The 22801-nt window shown below is 45.0% G+C and overlaps 2 protein-coding genes across 5 annotated transcripts; both read right to left on the reverse strand.

The window, feature by feature from the left end:
• Nucleotides 1-507: 507 nt before the first annotated feature.
• Nucleotides 508-19039, reverse strand: aff4 (AF4/FMR2 family, member 4). Of its 4 annotated transcripts, none has more exons than XM_062484930.1 (20): nucleotides 18742-19039; nucleotides 13453-13579; nucleotides 10164-10910; nucleotides 9976-10020; nucleotides 9763-9849; nucleotides 9590-9623; nucleotides 9408-9471; nucleotides 9197-9289; nucleotides 8874-9027; nucleotides 7747-8604; nucleotides 7411-7496; nucleotides 7040-7289; nucleotides 6532-6629; nucleotides 6045-6108; nucleotides 5517-5653; nucleotides 5186-5257; nucleotides 4617-4710; nucleotides 4446-4489; nucleotides 4128-4345; nucleotides 508-3968 (listed from the first exon to the last, which is right to left on the reverse strand). In XM_062484930.1, the coding sequence occupies exons 2-20, from the start codon at nucleotides 13573-13575 to the stop codon at nucleotides 3841-3843; spliced, it is 3396 nt and encodes a 1131-aa protein (XP_062340914.1). In that variant the 5' UTR covers nucleotides 13576-13579; nucleotides 18742-19039; the 3' UTR covers nucleotides 508-3840. The 4 variants fall into 4 exon arrangements, with proteins under 4 accessions (XP_062340914.1, XP_062340912.1, XP_062340915.1 ...); XM_062484928.1 differs by lacking the exon at nucleotides 18742-19039 and adding an exon at nucleotides 15896-16078; XM_062484931.1 differs by lacking the exon at nucleotides 13453-13579.
• A 429-nt stretch (nucleotides 19040-19468) lies between these two features.
• On the reverse strand, nucleotides 19469-22162 carry zcchc10 (zinc finger, CCHC domain containing 10). The gene is made up of 4 exons (XM_062485261.1): nucleotides 21918-22162; nucleotides 20978-21139; nucleotides 20490-20534; nucleotides 19469-20351 (listed from the first exon to the last, which is right to left on the reverse strand). Exons 1-4 carry the CDS (start codon nucleotides 21956-21958, stop codon nucleotides 20129-20131), a joined length of 471 nt encoding a protein of 156 aa, XP_062341245.1. The 5' UTR covers nucleotides 21959-22162; the 3' UTR covers nucleotides 19469-20128.
• Between the last annotated feature and the right edge of the window lie 639 nt (nucleotides 22163-22801).

The raw sequence follows: 22801 nt of genomic DNA on the forward strand, positions 1-22801 counted from the left end.
AGCGAGTAAAATCATTTTAAGTCAGTTACAACTAACCAACAAGAGCAACAAGTCTCTCAATAAGAGTCATTGTGATCCTGGAGGACACTAGCATCAGGTCCAGCCAAACATTCCTAAGTACCGTTGTACTCCCGGAAAAAGTGCGTCTAGAGCCTTTTCTTGAAGGTGGGGAGACAGTCAGTGTCTCTGATGGAGGTGGGGAGTTGATTCCACCATTAGTCTGAAACGCAAGGTGAAGGCAGAAACTGCTGAAGGGCTGCCCAAGCTTTTAGGACATGTCATGTCCACAAGGGGGCAGCTCAACCACGGAGCAGCAAGTTCTAGCCCTAGTTATTCCAATGTACCTGATCAGGGATGGTGAGAACCTCGTTGTAATGCCTGCTTGGTTTGCAAATATGGATACTTCATTGTGAACAATCCCATTTTACATTAGTCATAGCCTTCAGAATGAAGGCAACCAGTGAGTTTAATATGTGGTGTAGGCATAATGAAAACAGGACAGCTCAATTAAACATAACCATATATATTTTATTCTCAATACGGCAAAATACAAAGAATATTCAGGACAGACTCAGAAATCCCATTAGTAACAAGTAATACTCACTTCACAAGAATGTTTTAAATTACACGTAATCCCAAGTTTGAATAACAAACTCTCAAGAGTACCTTTACTTAATATTGCATCCATAATATATATCTCTATCATCGGAATCCTAAAACTAACCCAATTTAGATTATTGTACTTTGTATGCTGATGGTCTCCTCTGAGACAGTAAAAAGTACAACATACTGTATAAACTTCTACAACCTTTTAATTTACAGAAATACCTCTGATTCAAAAGAGTTCTCAGATCAAATTTCAAAAAAGGGATAGAGCTCTTTCACACAGACTATGATGATAATGTGTTCACTGTATACATCTCACTCCCAACAGCCATCCACTCATGTTGATCAAACTATATACCATTTCATGAATTAACATATCTCCGTATCAAATACAAAGACAACAATATTAGCACTTGGATCTATAGACATTGATGATTATGATGGCGACAACGATAGACAGTATTTTGAAGCAGAATAAAAAGGCATAAAATACAGTTACAAAATGATTGATAAACATGTTTGATATACAGTGTTCAGAGACTCTGGTGTCATCTAAAACATTTGGAAGAAAGAAAAATGTGCATATATCTCACATCATATTTACAACTTAAATTCTCAATAAAAATGTTAACCTGTTGTACAAATTCATCCTAAAGAGAAATGTTCTATATACAATTTTTACACATTTGTATTTAAATAGACATGCAAGTGTTACTTCTTTCTGATGAATGTCAGAAAATGTTATCTTACCCTGGATTCTTTCAAGTTTGAATTTATTTCAACATTAATACACTGAAATCCTGTGAACAACTTATACAACGTCATCCAAGTCCATAAAATGATATTCAGCAAAAAAGATCAATTCAAATAAAATAAAAAGGGGCAGTAAAATAAATTAAGAGTAAACACATCAAAAGAATCCTAAAAGAGTAATCCTGTACATCTGACTATATGGAACACAAGCCTCGAACCTGTACATACAAAAAGTGTACCAGTGTATGAAGACATTGGAGAATGTACACAAATGCACACCCAGAGGAACATCAACAAGAAAAGTGGCCTCCAGCTTAAGGTATAAAATGGCTGCTTAAGCCATCCGTGTTTGGTTATAAAAACTTTGCTATATTTACACATACACTAAACCAGTAGACAAGGATGACTTGCAAAAAAGCTCAAAGGCATTGGACAGTTGTGTCAAACAAAACAGGTTTGTGACTGACAAGACAGTTAACTACCACCCCAAGGAACATATTGTGATTTTTCTGTAATCCTGCATAGATTAAAAAAATGAATTTCTCTTTCACTTGTCGAGTTGAGAGAGAATAACAGTTTTCCCCCAAAAGAAAGACCAGGGAGCCGATAATGAAAAGTTACTAGTGTTTCCAGCATGTGAATGTATACTGAAGCAAGAGGGCTCAATGAAGAAAAAAAAAGAAAGAAAACAAGTTCACCACACAACCCCAACCCTCGCTTCAACACCACCTTGTGCATCAGAGTAACCCTGCCTGTGTCAAGTCATCACGTTGTCTGTTCACAAATCTCATGTCCACTTTGCCTTGAAGCCAAACTACAAAAAAATTAAAAAAGACTAAAATGTTCATGCTAGGGTAGTTCAAAGCAACAGTAACTATCATCGATACCCCTCTTCTAACTGGTACCATAAATAGAGATCATGGGTGACACTTTTATAGTTCTGTCATACACAACTGTAATGCTAGGTAAAGAACCAGTGAACCACGTTGGGACATTTTAAATAGGACATTTCCCCCCCAATAGATCATCTCATTCTTCATTCGACCCTGCTTGAAATCTAGTAGTCTGAAACTTTGACAGAACCACTGCTGGGTACATAGATACAAATCTGTTGGCTGTTTAATCTGGCCCCATTTCCGTTAGTTTCCAACAACATCCTGGACCACGCTCAATCTTCACAAAGGATATGGACATGGAATGTTCCGAGTACTGATGATCAGAACCAAGCCTATGTGAACAAGGGATCTGGACCCAAGGCGAGGAGTTCATGGGGCCTGTGTGCCAGTCATACTGGAACGGAACACTTGTGGGCTACAACACTGCAATAAAAACGTATGGCTAGCGAGCACCATCACTTCTTAAAGTTGTCCTTTCAGAAAGCGAGTATATTTGCCTTTGATTTAGCGGTATGCATGTTCTTCTCGGTGCGTCTTCTCTGGAACTGCAGTGGCGATTAAAGATTTGATATAGCAAGGACCACCTGCAGTTCCTTGGAAACGCACTTCAAACCACCCTACCAATTCTCCCCTAGACTCTCAAGGATCAAAACGAACACGGTCACCCATGTTATAACGTGACCAATCTCTGAGGGCTTTTATCTGAAGTACATGGAAGTACGACATCTGCACAACGACACGTGATACGAAGGAAGAACTTACTGACAGAAACAAAAGCCTTGCGGTGCTTCAGTATAAGGACATGTTCTCCTGGAATCTATGACTCATTTCAACAGCCATAAGGAAACAGGCCGACACCACCGTGGGCGACCGAATGAACTCAGACACGTTAAGCAGGCACTGTCCAGACATAAGGTAGGTAGACAGGGACAAGGCCATGTGCCCCCTAAACCGATCTCACAGCCAAGTTGTGTTTGAAAGCGTAAAATTGCTACTTCTGCCAACGACAAATGTTTTGGCAAAACATAAAATCCCTCTCCAACATTGCCGACTCTGCATTTTGACATATGGTACATATTCTTGTTTCCTGTAGATCAAATACAAGGCACAAACCAGATAAGAGTAAAACCTTAGTTTTAAAGCACCTTTGGTCTGAGGGAGGTACTTTGGTAAAACAAAACAATTCATTTAAAAAGCCAAATTATGCAAAAATGTGCTTATAGCCTAAAAAAACAAAATAAAACGACATTTAGTGTTTTTTTTTAAAATAATTCCGCGACGGCTGCACGCCAAGTTGTAACATGGCTTTCATTACACAACGTTAGGATATGAGAGGCAAGCGTTGATAGTGGATATAGTGTGTAGACACTTCTCTGCAGTCGAGCTTCTCCTATGGTGGCCTGTCATGGGTGTAAAATGCTCCAAATTGCTGAGTGTTCTTGGCAAGCTGGTGTAGAAAATGGACACAGTGTAAGAGATATGTTTGAGGCAGATAAGTTCATGTGCATGGAGAGCCAGAGCGGGTGGACGGTGTGTGTTTGCGTGTGTGTGCGTGTGTGTTCTGAGGCAAGTAATGGTCCGTGTTCTAGGGAATGAGCTTCGCGTCCAGCCTCAGCCAGTGTAGTCCCTGGCGTGTGAAGCGCACCAGTTCGCTCATACTACTGGTGTTGAAGATGAGCGGCGTCATCACCTTGTCCAGCTCCACAAAGAACTCTGAGGAGAAAACAGACGGCGTCAAAGTTAAAAACGCCGTCGAGAGATTCGAGAGGCGGAGAAGAGACCATGACCTAACTTGCTCATCCGACTGTCCCTGCCCGGGAGGCAAGAACTGACCCGACCGAGTCAAGTGGTCGAGCGACAATGAGCGCTTACCCCTCTGCTCCTTGGCTAGCTGCTCGGCCTGGTCCCACACGTCCGTGGCAAACAGGAAGTTGGAGGTGACCTGGACGTAGCTGGCGGCCATCTGGTGGATCCTCTGAGGGATGGTGACGGACGAGCTGCCGCTGGCGCTGCTGGAGCCCGACGAGTAGCCACCGGCGTTGCCTGGAGACAGCTTGGGCGAGACCGGGGAGGGCATCCCTGCCGCTTTACTGAGGGGGGTGGGGACAATTGGTTAATATTCATTTTAAATCACCGAGTTTGGTGTTGACAGTTAGTTTCAAATCTGGCGTCCCATGAGAGTGAACTTACTTCCCCATTCCAGGAGAGGGGGCTTGAGTGTTGCTTAAGGAATTCTAGAAACGCACAAGGTGAGAAGACAAGGAGTTGAAAGCTCACAGCCATTATGAACTCAAAAAGGTATAAATCGCAACAGCGTATTCAATGCGCTATCCCATCTGTCCACGTGGTCAAATGTGTTACCTTGAGGTGGTCTGTGAGGGTTTTGGAATATTTCAGAGCGCTTTCCTTCCTCAGCTTGAACAGTCGCAAGTAGAGGAGGGACTGGCACCGTAGGCTGTGTATGAGGAGGGAGGGAGGGCATTAGTAGTGACTCAGTGATACTACACTGCAAAAAAGGTCTGCTAAAATACAAGAAGTTAACACAATTTGAAGAGAAAATGACTTAATACTAGTGAAATGATCTTGCTGCATGGACAGATAATTTTACTCAACAAGATATCTTAAAATAAGTTGGTTCCAGTCTAGAAATAAGCAGGCTTAAGAATATACCACAAATTAAAAGATAGAAACTAGTAAATCATTTTTGAAACAAGATAATAAATATTATATTTCCAGAACTAAGATTTTAAATCTTGGCAAGCGGAACTATTTGCAGTGCGATGGTTTCCACATCCAAGTCATTCATGGCCTATGGATCAGGCCTGTGGGGTGTGGAGGGGGGGGGGGGGGTCACAGTTCATCAGCTCCAGCGACAGTCAGGATCGCGTCCCGGACAGCCCGGAGCGGTCGACGTGCTGAAAGCCACGTACCAGAGCACGGCGAGCCTCTTGTCTGCCGATGTAGCGTCTGGAGCCATGTAGCTCTTCAACTTCATAGTGTACCTGGGCAACGCAAACGCAGAACAAAAACACCCGTCATTTTCACCTCAGCACACACACACACACACACACACACACACAGCCTTGGTGGATAACACAGGAGTTCATTCGAGGTGGGTAACGCGAGTTGATACGGCGTGCGCGTGTTTTCACGCTAGGTCGGTGTGAGGAGCTAGGGCGCGTGAAGGAGGGGGGCTCCGTGGCTGTGTGCTTGGTGTCGTCGGAGGCCTGGCTGCCGGGCGCGTGGCCGGGGGGTCCTTACTTGATGAGCTCCACCGTCTCGGCGTACATGGGGAAGGGAGACTTGGCCTCCTGGGCGCTCTTCTCCAGGGCGTTCCCACACTCGATGAACGACACCACGGCGTCCAGGTAGTACACAGCCTTCTCGAACCGGTCCAACTGCGGGCGGACGGACACGCAGTAAGACCACAGCCTGCTAGGCTGACCCTGAGCTCTTACTGCAAGAGTATTGGTGGTTACCTGATATCAATGTTTCATCAAGGCTGTCAGGTCGGAACTATTACACTCTCGCTCCTCTAGGCTTTTACTGTCAACGCACCCATGAAACGATTTCAAGAGCCGCAGACCAGGAACGACACTGGACCTCTGTACTAACACGCCGTGTCCTTACAACACCTCAACACGTGTGAGCAGTGACAATCTAAAAAAAAACTACTCTATTCAAACTATTTCTATTCAAAACAGTGAAATAATCCCGTGTCCCATCAGATATGCAAAACCAGTTTTTTTTCTTTTCTCTGTTTCACAGAGCGCTGCAGCTGTCTCTCACCAGAGCGTCTGCGTTGTGTTTCAGTTTCTTGGCTTCCTGTAGGTAGTGGTCAGCAGAAAGAACCCTGAAACACAGCCAGCGGAGGAGGCTTGGTTAGATACACATTCAATAAACCACAAATGAATCATCTTAGATGTCTCCTAATTTAATCCTCGAATTAAGTCACGGAAATAATTAAAAATCAAGTTGAGTTGCGTCACTGAAGTCCCTAGAAACGCAATCTCCTTCTAGCAGTTCTGGGGTTTCCTGGCCGCTCAGCATGAGCCAAAAAAAAGGGGGGCTTCCCTGCTGAGCTTTTAAAATGGAAATGAACATCATCTCTACTTCACACTGGCTTGTCTCTCTTCCAGCACACACACACCCACCCATCCACCCACCTCCTCCTCCCTCCCCAGGGGAATGGGATCAAAGGCAGCCCTGGATCCCTGCTGCAGCTGTGTGCATGCTGGCGGGGGTTGGGTGGAGGCCTGGAGCAGGCTCATCTTACCTGTCCTCAAACTGCATCTTAGACCGGAGGGACTTGGAGCCGTCGGACAACAGGGGGGGCACTGCCAGCTGGTTGTCTGGACCCTTGGAGCTTTTATCCTGCAGGCAGAGAATAGTAGACTTATATATTTTTTATTTATACACACACACACACACACCTCACATATTATTGGCACCCCTGGTAAAGATGAGTAAAAGGGAATATACAATTTTGGGGGGGGGGGATTTTAGCTTAATGTCACACTCCAAAAACAACAATTCAACCTTTGATTGAAGTACTTTTTCTGAATAAATGATCTGTTGGATTGTTCAAATTCTCTCTCTGTGACATTAAGATAAACTACCGAAAGGTGACACTAATAACCCTTTTACAATCTTTTATCAGTGGTGTCAATAATTCCAGAGCTGACTGTGTGGTTTCGTGACAAGTTCGCGGAAAGGAAGCCAGATGGAGATCCAGCGAGGCCGGAGGTCGAGATAAGAGGCTCTCCATCAGCCACCACACCCACCTTGCCCTCCCGCGCGCCGCGCCCCTGCTTGTCCTCTCCCTTCCTGTGCTTGGGGGTGGAGCTGCTCTTGCTGCTGCTGCTGCGGCCCCCGCCCCCTTCCTTGCCGCTGCTGGCGCCGCTGGAGTGCGAGGCGGACGATTGGCTGACGGTGCGCTTGCGGCCGGGGTGCTCCGCCTTGGGAGTCCTCTGGAGTCCCGCAATGGACGGAGACGGCGCCGGCTCCTCCTTCTTCTCCGACGACCTCTTTGACCTGGTGTGGAGAACGGGAGGGTCGGGGGGGGGGGTCAGCATTGGATTCAACGCGGGTCAGATACAACATCCGACCGGTAGCTGCGCGACGGTACGGGAGGGATAAGAGGGAAGTCTCTCACTCTTTGCTGCTGGGCTTGTGAGATGTAGACTTCGAGTCCTCGAGTCGGGACTTCTTACTGTCTGGTTTGGCACTTTCGTCATCATTCTGCCACAAACGAACGCCACAGATAACAAGGGTTAATGCAAACAAACCAAGGTTGGGTATCTAAACAGGGTAAGCACAATCTCCGCTCAAATTAAACCGTTCCCTATGAGAATGTAATCTAATCAGCATAGTAGCCAGCCAGGTCAGGGAGCAGGGATCAGGGATCTGATTGACGGCTGGCCCCCTTAAGAGAACAAATCCACGGGGGCCATGTGGAATGATCGCTAGCCCTAGCCGGCAGCAAACTAACCTTGTGTTTCCTCTTGCCCTTGGAGCTCTTCTCGGGGTTCTGCTTGTGGAACTCCTTGCCGTCTCGGTCCAGAGAAGAGTCCCTCTCGGCCTTGGGCTGCTCCGGCTCCTTGTAGGAGCGGCCGGGGACTTTCCCAATCAGGCTCAGGTCGATCTTCACCACCAGCACCTGGCGGGGCGGGTAGCGCTCCTCGGGGTCGCTGAGCGGCGACAGGAGCTCCTTCTCCTCCATGGGAGAGAAGACGCACACGGGCGTCCGGATGCTCTCCGTGTACCGGGGCGTCTGCGACGACGAGGGAATGCTGTCGTTCTCCTCCGAGTCCGACGACGACGAGTCCGTGTCCAGGAACTCCCGGGACTTCTGCGAGGTGGACTTGGTGGGCGCCTTGCTCTTGCGCTTGTCGGCCTGCCGCGGGGAGGGCTTGGGCTTGATGTTGGGTTTGCGGGGGCCCTTCGTGGCGGCTTTGGGCCGGTGGGGAGAGATCTCGGGAGGGGGCTCGCTCTCCACTCTCAGCCCCCCCTTGGGCTCCTCCACCACGGGGAGCTTCTCCGACTTCTTGGGCTGTTTCTTCCCCACGGTCCTCCGCTGGCCCGCGCCCCCCTCGCTCTGGGCGGGGGATTTCTGGCGCCCGCGGCCGCTTTCCGTCTTCTGGCTGGTCCTCAGGTCCCGGCTGGGCGTGGGCGCCCCGGACTCCTTGGAGCCTCCTCCCTGGCCGCCGTAGCTCCTCCCTGAGCCCGAGTCGCGACCCTCCTTCTTGTACTTGGCGGGGACATTGTTGTCCACGGGGGAGGCTGGGGAGAACTGCTTGACCTTCTTAAACCAGTTGTCTAGCTGCCACTTGTTCACAGGCGGTTCAGGCTGGGGTTGGAAAGAGAGAGAGGGGGGGGGGGGGCAACAAGAGAGATTAGAATAGGGTGAACCACCTTCAACTAAGTCTTTAGAATTACCAGGTCAATATGGGATTAGTGGACGGTATAGGTAACCTTCCCGTGACACGCTAAGGTAGGGGAGTTGGAGATTGGACAGCACTGACGATGGTTCTAATCCTCGGTTTGCTAGCTCGCTCTACGCCGCGTTTCAAAACGTTTCAAAAACAGCAAGACGGCAGGCGGCTGCCGCCGTGTTACCTCAGGCGACGCGGGCCGCGGCGGCTCGTTGGCCTCGCTGTCCGTGGAGCTGCTCTCACTCTCGCTGTCCGAGCCGGAGCTGCTCTCGCTGCCGCTGTGGCTGCTCGAGTCGTCCCGCGAGTGCTCCGCCACCTCGCTGTTGTTGCTGTTGTTGCTGGACGGGGAGGACAAGAGGGACGCGCACACACACACACGCACGCACACACACGGTGAGGACCGCAGCACACCGAGCAGATGAAGACAAGTCCAATCTCGGGCTCTATTCAGAAGCTTCGAAGCTAGCCTGAACCCGTGCGACCTGTATTGTGCGCGGCGGGGCCTACCTTGCCGAAGCGTTCCTCGAGGCATTCTTGGCCGAGTCCTGTTCGCCGTCGCTGTCCTCGCTGCTGCTCAGCTTCAGGTCGTCCTCCAGCATACTGAAACAAGACCGCACGCTCGCTCAAAACACCACACTGGGAGATGTATAAAAAGAGGTATGGCTGGGATGGTGGTCAGAGCTGATAGAGATAAGGTGGGGGGGGTGGTGTCACTTACTTGGCCTGGTCTCCATCACAGGCCTTGGTCTGGTGGCTGCTGGACGATGACTTGGTTGGTCTCTCTGGGGGCGAGGAAACAGGGAGAGAAACGGATGAGTGGATCCGATCACAGCGTCATCCGTGCCCATGAGAGCGTGTGTGAGATCAATCTGTTTGTGAATGAAGGTGAGAGATACTCACTGTGTCCACCAGGAAAACTAGAGTGCTGCGAGTCCTGAAAGAGGCAAAAGATTGTTGCGTGTTGGTTGCCGGCCGCAAATTAATCTCACAAACTTCCGCAACTGTATGACGAACACTGCAAAAAATGTCATTTTGGTTGTTTTGGGGCGTGTCCGTGTGGTGGTTTCACTGACCTTGGTGGGGAACGGAAACTTGGAGGGTTCGGTCTTGCAGGGGGTGTGGATGGCTGTCAGCGGAGGAGGCCACGACTGAGTCATTTCCTGAAGCATGAGGAGGGAGGAAAAAAAAAAAAACAGAACATGAGGTCGAGTAAGGCCTCAATGACGAAAACACAAAAAATCCCACATCAAGTTGATTTCCAAACCGGTCTCCCTGAAAACACTCACCTTTAAAATCTCATCCACGCAATTGGCATCTCCTGACATAGAACCCTGAAAATCAAATCAAATGGTTTCACAAAGGGTGACTTAAAAGCAACGCAATGACACAATCGCATGGGGTGACATGATTTGCTTTGTTGATCTCTCAACTCTACACCATGAACATAAAGCATGAGCGGACTCAGTGACTGTACCTCCACAGGTTGAGAGGGCATCTTGAGCTTGGAGAGGGAGGCTTTGCCGTTGGCCTTCATCTCCCCCACGGTGCTGCTGTGAGACTGGCCGCCGTAGCCCTCCGACGAGGAGCTCTTGGGCTCCACCGTCTCCTGGCCGTCCATGGGCCGCACGTAGGCCGTGGGCTTCTGCAGCATGGAGCTGGGCTTGGACATGAGCGAGGGGGGGAAGGCCTGGCTGGAGAGCTGCCCGCTGGGGAAGGAGGTGTGCACGCGCGACGGCGAGTCCCAGTTGGACTCCCTCTCGCGGGGGGACTTGGAGCGGTAGCGCTGCTCCTTGCCGTGGTGCTCGGGGGCCAGCGAGCGCGAGTGGCCGGAGGAGGAGCTCAGGGAGCCCTTGGCCGGGCTGGAAGTGTGCGACTTGGAATGGTCCGAGCCTCCATGCTTGCTGGACTTCCTCTCGTGTCTTTGGCTGCTGCCGCCTCCGCCGCCGCCGCCTCGCTGGCTGCCCTGCAGGCCGGACCTCTTCTGGGACTGGGACGAGGTGCTGGCCGCGGGGCCCACCGGCGTCCACTTGCTGCTTTGGCCGCTGCCGCCGCCGCCGCGCTGCTCTCCGAACAGGGCCTGGCCCGACTTCTCCTCCGAGGAAGACGAGCTGGAGGGTTTGCCGCTGAGTTTTGGGATTGTGTCTCCGATTGGTTCTTTCATGTCGTCGTAGTTACCCAGCATGCTCTGGATACGACTGGATAGTTTATCTTCTTTGCTGATCTGAAGAGATGGGGAGAAAAAAGGAAAGAGCGGGGGAAAGGAGAGAGAGAGGGGGATGGAGAGAAGAAAGAAACCATTAAGTCACCATTGCACATGAGTCAATGCATTGTAAAAAAAACATGCATGAAATATGCTATCCAATGTTCTGTATCGTCTGGACAGAAAGGTCCGGAAGCAGATGATAAACTTCCTGAATTACAAGAAGCACATTTTCTCCATGAGAAAAAAACGGAGCCCCTACATTTCTGACATTAAAATGAAACTTGAAAGGAATTTCTAATAATTCCCGTATAAAAAAACAAAACAAAAGGAGGTCCTATAATCTGATCACAGGGCAGAGATGATAGGCTCGTTCAAACTGTCCATGGGTCAGTCAGGGCCCATCGGCATGGTGAGAGTTAAGGGGCCATGGTCCCATAGCTCTACTCAAGAGGTTAATCAATCACTTAGAGGGGCTCCATTCTGCTGTACACACACAAACACACGACAGGGGCTAAACCACAGACACTGGAGCCTATCCAGTTTCACATGGGGCCCCTGAACCCATTCTGTCTGACAGATAGATACACACTGAGGGGGTGAGGAAACACAAGTCGTTATCTGTGGCAGGAAATGTACTTGGTCATAATAACCCTCCCCCTGGCCTGCACATGTGCTCTGTGTGTGTGTTAGTCTGTTTGCGTGAGTAGGGAATTGTGGAATAAAATCCTTCACATCAGGTGCAAAGTGAAAATGTGCATGAAGTGGATATAAGGTCCTAATGCTGGTTAGCGGGGCTGAAGAGAGGTATGGTTAAATGCCATAAACTGCGCTGAAGTGAACGTAAATATTTACTTGCTGTTCTGTTTAATTAACACTCGTGTCAGGCTATTTACAGGAGCCCAAGTGAAAAATAAATGACTGCCCTGGAGCATGTAGCTCTTAAAAACTGAACATACTTTCTGAAGACTATCACAAAGAGGCATTATACTGCCCAGATGAGAAGATATGCTCGTGAACAGTTCTTGTTAACATTTTTATATCACAACAAGGACCATTTTGTAAAAAATAAAATAAAATGCTTTTGAAGAAAAACTCAAACTAGATGACTTGGAGATAAAGTTCCTGCTGATATGGTATCTGTCTGGATGAATACGAGGCGCCTTCTTCAAGTAGCCTCTAAATGACACACTGTGAAATCAGGGATGGGACAGGAGAAGACACCATGGCTGCCCTGTCCGGTGGGGACATGGAGAGGGAGGGTTTTGGGGCCTGGCCATCATGCTGGGCTTCATCAAAGCCCTCACGCCTAAGCTTACCTTTCACTTTGTGAGGGCAAGAGAAACGATGGCATCCCAGGTAGCTCTCTGGGTTCACCTTTTGAACTCTGACCCCAACCCTCCCCCCCCCCTTTCATTCCCTACCTGTCAGGACACATTCCAGGCCAGCCTTTGATGGCTCTCCCCCCCCCCCCCCCCCCCCCCCAGCTAAAGAGAGGAGCCACTTACCTCCGCTCAAATCAGGTTAGCTGGCAAAGATTAGATCGAGGCAAAGACTGAAATCCTCTTTATAACTATGTTGGGTAGTAGGGGCCCTGGTGGCCAACATTATCGTGGAGGAGGAAGCTGGGTTTTTGCACCAACTGTTTACCGTTGATGACAGTTAGCCCAGCAGGCAAGAAGCAAAACTATTTATGCACTAGAGAAACTATCACATTTCTCAGAAACACATTTACTAAGTGAGAGCCACCCTTAAAACAAACAGTGTCTATTTGGGAGGCTCAAGTTTCAGTTGAGTAATAGTACTGTAAAGTACATATATTTCCCTGCCTTCATCAAGATAATTAGGGTCAAGTGAGATTTTGAGTTCTGGCTACTCCATGTAAACATGCATAGACCTAAGATCGCAAACAAGATGGGGAAAATCCACATTGCCAATAAAGTGGCATTTCTGAAATGTTCACAATGTTTATCGTGCCTGTTCTATTTTAATATAAAAGGTTTCCAGAACTACACAAGTGTGAAGATTGTTTAAAGCTTGGGGGCCTTTTTCAGATGTCATAAAAAAAGCACCTTTTTTTTGCCTGCCTTCCTCTCAGGAGGCCTGATCCCTGGGATCTGATGTTGCTGTGGTCACTGTGTGTAGAGAACCACCACATGAGATCAGGAAGGGGCGTAGAGGAGGCAGGACACCTCTGCTCGGCCACCGAGGGCTGGGCCCCTGGGGACATTCCTCCAAGGCTGTCACTTTAGAGCTGCCCTCGCTTGCAACATGGCTGAGCTGAGCACACAGATCTGCAGCTGGTCCCCTTCAGAATGCACTTACCTCAAACTGTCCCTGTCTGTCTGTCTGGTGTGTCACAATGATACAACAGAAAAGCAGTTCTTTGGGTTGAAAAGAAGCATCAATTCATCAATTTACCTTATGGGAGACTTAAGAGGAGAAACCAAAAAAATAAAATAAAATAAAAAGTCTTATAAATTCCGGGGGGGAAGTTACATTAACTTAAGACACGAGAGAATAAAAAAATAAATAAAAAATGAAGGTAACAAAATAAACTTACAACTTTATAAGGTTCAGGAAAGAGAGGGGAGTTAGCTGGAAAGGCCTCTCCTCCCTGCTGGATTTCTTGATTTCGCCTTTCTCTTTCTTTCAAACGGAGCACATTCCGGTCTTCACGGTTCATGTTGCTAACAACAGAGACACACGACAAGTCACTCAGCGAGGAGGAGAGAGAAAATGGTAGCTTCCAATGCTTCTGTCTACACAGACAATACACCAAATAATACTTCAAAAAGTACAAAATAAATAGAAAGGTAAAACTATGGAGGGATGGGTGTGAATGGGGAAATGAACATCTAACAAGTCAGTTTATGTTCGATTTAAAGGATTGCTAAATTTAAAAGAAATATTGTCAGAACAGTAGGACAGAAATACACTCGCTGTAGCCTTGATGAATTAATTAATCAATCAATAGTCATACTGGAGGTCAGAAAACGCCATACAAAGTCATAAACTGGTTCATAACATTACAGTTTTTACACAGCGTAGCCCACCAGGTTAGACAGTTATAACATTGAGCCTCGACCAAATTCACAGTGTTCATGTTTTACGTTTGGGCCTACACATTCTATTCTTAAAATAGGTTTCAGTTGATCTGTGCCTGAAGTCAACCTGCAAAAATACTATCAACATCACTTTTACTGACCTCATACAGCAGAGCTGGAGACATTAAGGTAACTCCCCAAATGTAGCTACGCAAACTGCTACATGGTCCACACTTAGAACCTGCCTAGTACACTTGATGACTAAACTAAACAGGTATTCAGTTTATTCAACAGCACACAAAATAACGGCATGTCAAGTTCTTATTATTAGAGCAGAACTATAACATGTATTTGTATGTTTAGGGGGGTGGAGGGGGGGACATCTGTGTGATAGGGGGAAATTGAACCAAGATTAAAATCTCAATAGCATTTCCTCAAAGTTTGAGTAAGACATACGTTGATGACAGTCCTCTACACTGTAGCAAACTGAGCAACCTACGACAAAGCCTTAAAGCACTGTTGACTGAGGAAGATCACCCTTGAGCCTGGGCCTCCGTCCAGCCTCGAAACACGGCCGTACACATGTGTGCACTCACACCGTTTCCTGGCTCGTCTCAGCTGCAGCGCGGTCCTTCTCTGTCAGCTGCGTCTGCTCTCTGGTTCATATCAGACACCCGGTAATGAGTCATCACTGGAGCTGTATGAATCGCTAATGCCTTCCATTAACCAAACCTCAGGAAGTCACAGGAGCCATAACCTGAGTCGAGGTCGGCCCAGAAATCCATTTGCTCACAATTGTAAATCAAAACTCCATTTGCAATACTCACTCAGGAACGTTGAGGAAAGCTAGGCCTGGTAGTTAACAATGACCCATGACAATACATGGGAGCCAGTCTATGAGATTTTGAGTTTCTCTCGGCTGGATTAATGAGGAATCTGGCACACCCTTTATTTCCATGTTACTTGGCACAGACTGTCAAACGTCATACAGTTTACAGTAAAGCACCTGAATTGACTGAGACTGGGTAGTATGCATTTACTGTACACACTAATCAATAGCCTACCCTCTCATTTGGTCACCAACTCTGTACTCGGCCTAACTGGTTTCAACAACGCAGTGAAGAATAAGGGCAGTAGTAGATGTAAACGAGTCCATTAAGGATGAAAGTGTGAATGGCCCAGTGACTTACTTAGACAAAGCTCCTTCTGCCTTTTTCAATTGTAAACATGGCCTGCTTCATTCTTCCCATTTGAATGCCCTGATGGATCTTATTAGGTCAGTGGTAGGGGGGGGGGGGCTTACATCATCAGAAACTCAAGGTTTCAATAGCACCTGTGCTCAAACATTGAGGTGTGAAGTCTGACCACCCCATTCACTGCACCATGGGCCATTAGAATAACAGGCCTAGGTGAAACTAGAATAGTCTAGACATAGGAGGACAGCTCTCGGGTCATAGCAAACACAAAGAACACCTAGGTCTGGTTTCACACTGGGCAAGTGGTCAACTGGTAACCCTGTTTTTGAAGACATTGCCATCTCTTTATCAGTGATGTGGTCAACACGCATGGACAGCACAAGAGGACTTAGCGCTGCCAGAGTGTACTAGGGTCAAAGTCTGATGAGTAGAAAAAGCTCTATCGTGGAAGACTATTGTACCCGAGTTACCCTGGTCATAATACAGGACATTTCTCCTCGTCACACACAGGTAAAGGCTAGTCTAGATGACACTAAAACAGGCCCTAGCTGTTAAGACACCTGAAGGCTTCACAGGGGAAGGGACTGATACAAATCTACACACCATTAAAAAAAAGACAACTATCTTTTGAGTAGACATTTGACACTATATGTATCCCTTTATCAATCACTCGAATTTGAGTAGCATAAACCTTATAACTGAACAGAGGAGAGATAGTCCAGATGGAATGGCAAGAAAGACCAACCAACTAGAGCTTGCTTACCCAGGCTGAGAGGCCATGGCCCAAACCACTGAAACATTGGAAAAGGGGGGTTTAGTGAAACTCCAAGGGGTTCAAAGTGTTCTTCTGTTCTGCCAGGCTCTTCCGGGATCTCACTCAATTTGGACAAACCGGAGTTGTCTGAATTAAGTTGATGGCGTCTGTAGTCTAGAAGCGATGCTGCCGCCACACCATTTCCTTAGAGTAGAGAACTCTGACTTAGGGAGGGGAGTGCCTGCTCACGGGAGATACCAGCTTTGGAACAGCAGGGGAGCCACAGGCAGAGGACAATAGGTAAAGTTGAGAGGAGGCTCTTTTGTGAGTATGTGATTGTGTGTAGTTGAGTGAATTGGTATTAGGGGGTTGCCTGCATGCAAGCCCAATGGGTTTGACACTCTTGAGAATGTTAGTTTGAAACAAATAGCCATAGAGGTAAAGGAACCACAGGCTAAATTCAGTACAATGCCCATTCATATCAACACTGAAGCAGGACTGTAAAGTGTCACAATATCCATTCCAAGTAGTAGAGGCCCTTGAAGAACGTGAAGATAGCCTAAACTGTGTAAATAGTAAGAGTGCAGGACTAGTGACCAGTGGTGTAACAAAATCAACCGTTTCTGTCAAATGGAATAGTCCATTTACAGCCCATAAAAGGAGATGTTATTTTATGCCACTGAGCCTCTCCTCCTTGTGATGTCACAACACGGAGGACCGCTGAGCCAATTAGATGCCGTCTTACTGTCAACATCCTCCCTCCCCCACTATGCCCCCCCAGCACAGGGCAAACCAGCAGCAAGTTCTTTAAAGAGACAGCACCTATTTTCTACTGAAGCTAGGGGGGAATCCTGACTCAAAACATAGGCAACACAACAAGTTAGCCAAACCTCTGCCTTCTCAGCAAGATACATTTACAAGAACAAAAATGATGTAAATCATGGCTTCAAACTGGAACATCTGCCAGTAGAAAATGTTCCCCTGTCAATTTCACAATTCCAAAAACATGTACCTGAACTATTCAAACTGCTTAAACGAGTGTATGGATCACCCTTTGAAACATATACATATACAATATAGAGAGAGATACCTAGAGGTTAGATATAGTTGTCTCTTTTGACTTTGGCATTTAGTATATTCTTAAACATGAATATTAACCTTCAAACCAAACCATTACACATTTAAATCTGTTGGTTTAATTACAAAGATAACCAATTAGCCTATTATTTTTAATATACCCTAAAGTTTCCAATAAGATCAATAAATTGGATTGTGTAGCTGTACAATGCCAATTATACTACAACTAAAACAGTTATGGCTATATTTGAGATATTTTACAACAAAAAACATTAATCCACTGGAAATGTGGCACCAGACATTTCACTGAGGTCTGCCACTGATAAGGCAAGTCTTTGGACACAAACACCAGATGAGACACTGGTAGTTATTTACAACCATAACATCATTCTCGGCAATGATTGCATAATATCTACCTCACAACCTTACGGAAGAACAAAACATTCTGTCATCACCCATCTTGAACGCTTGCACTTGGCAGCAGAGGAAACCATTCACTAAACTAAACCTAAACAGGATGTAATGAGGACTTTATTGTTAATGGCATGTATGCACAAACATATTTGGCCTAAGATACACACAAATGTGCCCATGTAAATGCTGTTCCAGGAGGGTTGTCTTCCTAGACCAATAGGTTCCTGCCATAACATGCCTGCACTTACAATTATTTATGTTGCTGACAGAAAATATAGTAGGCTACTGTCAACTCCATGCTGACACGGAATACCATTCCTCTGTGAATGGAATTGATCCATTAAATAGCTAGAATTGACATATTGCCACCCCTCCCCCACAGCATAATTCAAAATGTCCCCCCAGACCCAACAAGTGAGCATATTTGATTAATGATTTCCCCATTTATAACATTGTAACATATCAACTGTCAAATGTTCTGTAGCTATTTCATCGAAAACACTGAATCACGTGAGGGATGCTGGTATTGATTAAGCTTCTATGCCAGATTCAAAGCAAATTACTTGAAACGGTTGGGCAAAACGAGATCTGTAGGCAGCACACTGCTTAGAAAGTGCTATGACTAACCATCCCAAATCTGTTTTATCGGTCAGGGCAGGGTTAGGCAGTTAGAAAATATACACAACTAACTTTTTCTTTATGGACCGTAACTTTAACAAAGAGTATGGTTGTTGAGCAGGCATCTCTAGATATTTCAAGCACTGCAGCTAGGATGGCTTCCCCAGACTAACTCAAGTAGCTGAGCTAGCCAGATAACTACAGTGTGTATGATCTGGCTAGCTAACCAACCTAACTAACGCGAAGTGTAATGACTGTACTCGCTGGCCAACGTTAACTAGCAGGATACATCGTAGCACGGAAACAACAAACGAACACTCAAAAATATACACAAATACAGAATAGTAAGCATATACTATGCTCCTCGTGACTAACTAAGATGATAACAGGTAGACTACCCAAGTTAAAATGAAACAGGCTTACTAGCTACCTTGTTGTTAGCTACTTAGCTAGCTAGTAGGTTAGCTGGCTTGCAACCCGGTGAACACCGCAGTCCACCCTCGGTCAGAGCTAGCCATTTGTCGCTGGGCAGCTATCTAGACTAGCTGTATGTGGTGTTCGCTGTCAGCTAGCCAATGCTAGAAGTAGCCAACGGTTAGCTAGCGAGCTATACCAACGAGCTTTGGTTGTACTGCCATTAACGGTAGCAACCTTAAAAAGGGATCAGTGTAGTATGCTCAATTAATTGATCTACAAACAGATTCTTAAATAATAATACATAATATCAGTATGATTAAAACGCTTACCTCTTATCTTCTTTTTAGGCCCAAACCATTCTAGCTAGCTATTGGAAAGCCCTTTCTCTTTGTCTTTTCCACTTTCCAGCAGACAAAATGGACTCAACAAAATAATAATATAATCGTTAAAATATGACAAACAAATGTACATGCTTCATCGTCCTAGTCGAATATAACTAGCTAGCCCAACTGTAAGGCCAGCGGGAAACTACTTGACATTATTTTCTCTGTGCATTGTTTTTCTTCTTCAGTAGGCAGCTAGTAGTAGCAGCTAGCAAGGTTGCCAGAGCCAGTGCTCGCTGGTAATGGATGTGTGCAAGTAAGCAGCTGGGGGAAACGTAATCATGTGATCAAGTCTCAACCAGACATGACGATAACGCTCAGGTGTTTACGTAATTAGGATTCCTCCGTCAGGAGGAAACCTACAGTTTTTGTTAGTATTCCTATTATTATTAAGATTCCTCCGGTAGGAGTAACCCTGTTGTAATTGTTAGTATTTTTTATCTAGTAATGTATTTGGCAAAACAACTAAAGTTCTCCTTCGTACATACATATATATATACTGATTTGATTATACATTGTATATAATACTATTATTATATTCATAATTATATTCAAGGATTCTAGGATTATATTCAATCCTATAATCAAATCAGTATATGTACACTATATATACAATGTATAATCAAATCAGATTCACATTTTGGCAGTTTTCATCACAAAAATGTCACGTTCATGTCAATCACTCCATGTTTCTGTGTACTGCTTTAATGAAAAAATATTTAAATGCAATGATACAAATCGACATCCCATTCAGACACATTACTAAAAAGTTATACACTTCAGCTAAATACGTTTTTTCAATATTCCAGAAACGAATAAACTTCAAAACATTACTTTTTTGAAATTCCAGTTACAATGTGCATTCAATTAAAATAAAAACGAATTTTCCATCAAAACTCAATTAGCTTTTCATTTAAAGCATTACTTTACAGTAGAAAAATAAGAATTATGTCAATTGTATTAACTCAAACTTTCCCATCAATGTGTAAAACACTTCCATTTTTCTAGACCTAAGTTCCTAATTTGGGTAACGCAGACTATGACATAAAACTCAAAAGCAGGTATGACGCTGGACTCAACGTTTTTATAAAGGTACAGGTAAGGGAAGGTACAAAAAGGCTTGACTGCTTGGCATATGTACACCAAAATGGCTCTGTCCAGAAAACCCCCTCGCCCCACATACTTGTTACTAAAAGGATCAGATAGATATAGACATGGTAGTGATGGACAGTTGTAGCCTCTGCTTTGCTGCAAGGTTAATATCTTAAATGTTTATCACGTTAATCCATACAAGACGTCTAATAATACATTAAGCCAGGGGAGGAACTATCGTCTATTTCTTCTTTTTCTTCTTCTTTGGTGGGCCTTGGTCTGAGTCATTGTCACTATTTGAGCCAGAGTCTGAACTGGAACTTGAGGAGGAAGAGGAGCTGGAGCTGTCACTACTGCTGTCACTGTCGTCATCCGAGGAACTGGAGGAGTCACTGCTGTCAGACGAGGAGTCACTGGAGGAACTGTCAGAATCACTACTGCTACTACTGCTGCTGTCTTTTGACCTGAAACCAAGCGACAAAACACGCACGGTACACTTGAAGCTGTCCACACCCCCAAAAAATTGTCTGTTATACTATGAAATCCAAACAGTAGAAATGTTAACATTTCCCAATAATGTCTAAAAAGAAGGCTTTAGTTACCTTTTATTTTTTGGTTTTCTCTCAGAGGAGCCTTCTCTTCCTGGACTGTAAATAGATGACAATATAATTTAGTGGATGAGAGATTAAATATTTTTAAGCCAACCAACCTCAGTCAAAATGGAAAATGGCTCCTTCCATCTAGTTTTAAATTATATCACAAGATGGCAGTATTTTACAATTATATTTTTTTCCTTCATTTATTTGTCTGGACGTATACATTTTCCAAGGCAACTGATGATGGATAGCCTGGCAACGAATACCTGTGGCATCTCCTCTTTGTACATCTACAAGCAAGCATGAGAGCAAATTACTTAATTAACTATATCTATCAATATCCATATATAGGGATAGGGGCATACACTATCCCTTTATATTGTACAAGCATATTCAACACTGGCAGTCACATATGGTGCCAGTCTTAGCTGTAATGAACCATTCAATAAGAAACAGAGAATATTCCCAGGATTCATTTCATGAAATAAGCTTACCCTGTAATATTGGCCTGCTTATTCTCATTCTCTTTGAGTTTCTTTTTCATCTCTACTGTTCTTGATGGTCTGTGAAGATATTTACGCTTTCCTGAACACTCATATGTCCAGTGGCCAAATTCCAAACACTTCTGACATCGCACATGTTGTTTATTTGCTTCCCTGAAATTAAAAGGACATTAAGTAAGACCATTTTGGTAAACACAACGCTCCATTCAGACATTAAACGTTAGTATTGTTGGTTATGATTTTTAAATGTTAACGCAAGGTCTTGGTACGATCACTGACTAATTTAGACACGTCCTCCTAGACAGGGCCACTGCTAAATTGTGAAGTTCTCTACTAAAGTGGTTCTCAACCCTGGTCCTCAAGTACCCCCTGTCCTGCATGTTTTAGATATTTCCCTGTTCCAACACACCTGATTCAAAGGAATGATCATTAGCAGGCTTCTGCATAACTAGATAACAACCCATTCATTTGAATCAGGTGTGTTGGAGCAGGGAAACATCTATAACATGCAGGAGAGGGGGTACTTGAGGACCAGGGTTGAGAACCACTGCTCTATTACATGAGTACACACTAATATTCGACTTAAAGATGTTTTACCAATCAGACAGCTAGCTAGCAACAATGTGTTACGTTGTGACAGACGTATTTAGTTTCTAGCAGTTGACTGTATATAGCTATGTAGTAAGCTAGTTAAGTAACTGCAATTTGTTTGCATTCACAGCAACGCAGCGGGAATGGCTAATAGCATATAAGCTAGCTCTAGCTAGTATCAAACATTAGCTATCCACACACTTGCTAACTTAATGTTGAGATTAACTTGTCGAAAGAGTATAATTTGTTAATTACTGTAAAACACGTCCAAACAATATTGTGCAAATTAATACTATGTAGCACTACAACAAATGATGAAGAAACACATTTGAGAACTTACGCCTGTCGTCGGGCAATAATTCTGTGCATGGGAGTCGCCATTGCGATTCACTTTCTTCTTCGTTGGTCTGCTGATGCAGATAGCAAAGTTCTAGGCAGAAATGTTGATATCATAAATATTCCGCCTAAGCAAAGGGCTGGGTATCCTTCTGAATTTACAAACGTTTAGGTGTTACCAAAGATTGTAAAAGTGTAATGCTTCAACCTAGGATGAGCAGGGTGATGCCAGCCTCGATTAAAAAAAAAACATTCACTTCCGGTTTATTTCTTACAATAATTTCAAAATAAAGGTCAGGGGACTTTCTATTTGAACGTCAAAACGTAAAATCTCTTAACATGGGTATGGGAATCATTTTACTATCACATTCACTGATACAGATTTGTACAAAAAAGTGTCTTTGGACCTTTAGTCCAAATGAGTTTACTTTTGTCCATTAATTAGTTATGCTAATGAACTCTTGTGCCACATTAACATGGGGTGAAATTAATTCAGCTGTCAGAATGTGTAATAGGCTATAAGTGGTGTATATATCAACAATTACATGGCTATTGGAGGGTACTTACTATTATCCATCCATCTTTCATTAAATTCTGAGAGGAACTATTACAACTCTAAATATACCATATATTTTCTGGTCAGGGGTCAGGGGGAAAACAGATTTGAGCTTTGGCTATGACATAGAAGAAGGGGTATGTCCAAGTAGAGCCCATACGGTCCCAGAAGAAACCAAACAAAAATCAGACCATTTAAATGAACATCAAAGCTCAAATTGACAACTGTTGTGTGTAGGTGGTAGTTGTTCAAGCTCAAGCATTTATAGAGCATATAGTCAAATGTCAGCTCAGTATTTTCACCATATCAAGATAAAGGAAAATCAAATATTA

Source organism: Osmerus eperlanus, chromosome 19 (genome assembly GCF_963692335.1).
Source record: "Osmerus eperlanus chromosome 19, fOsmEpe2.1, whole genome shotgun sequence".
NCBI classification, from domain to species: Eukaryota; Metazoa; Chordata; class Actinopteri; order Osmeriformes; family Osmeridae; genus Osmerus; species Osmerus eperlanus.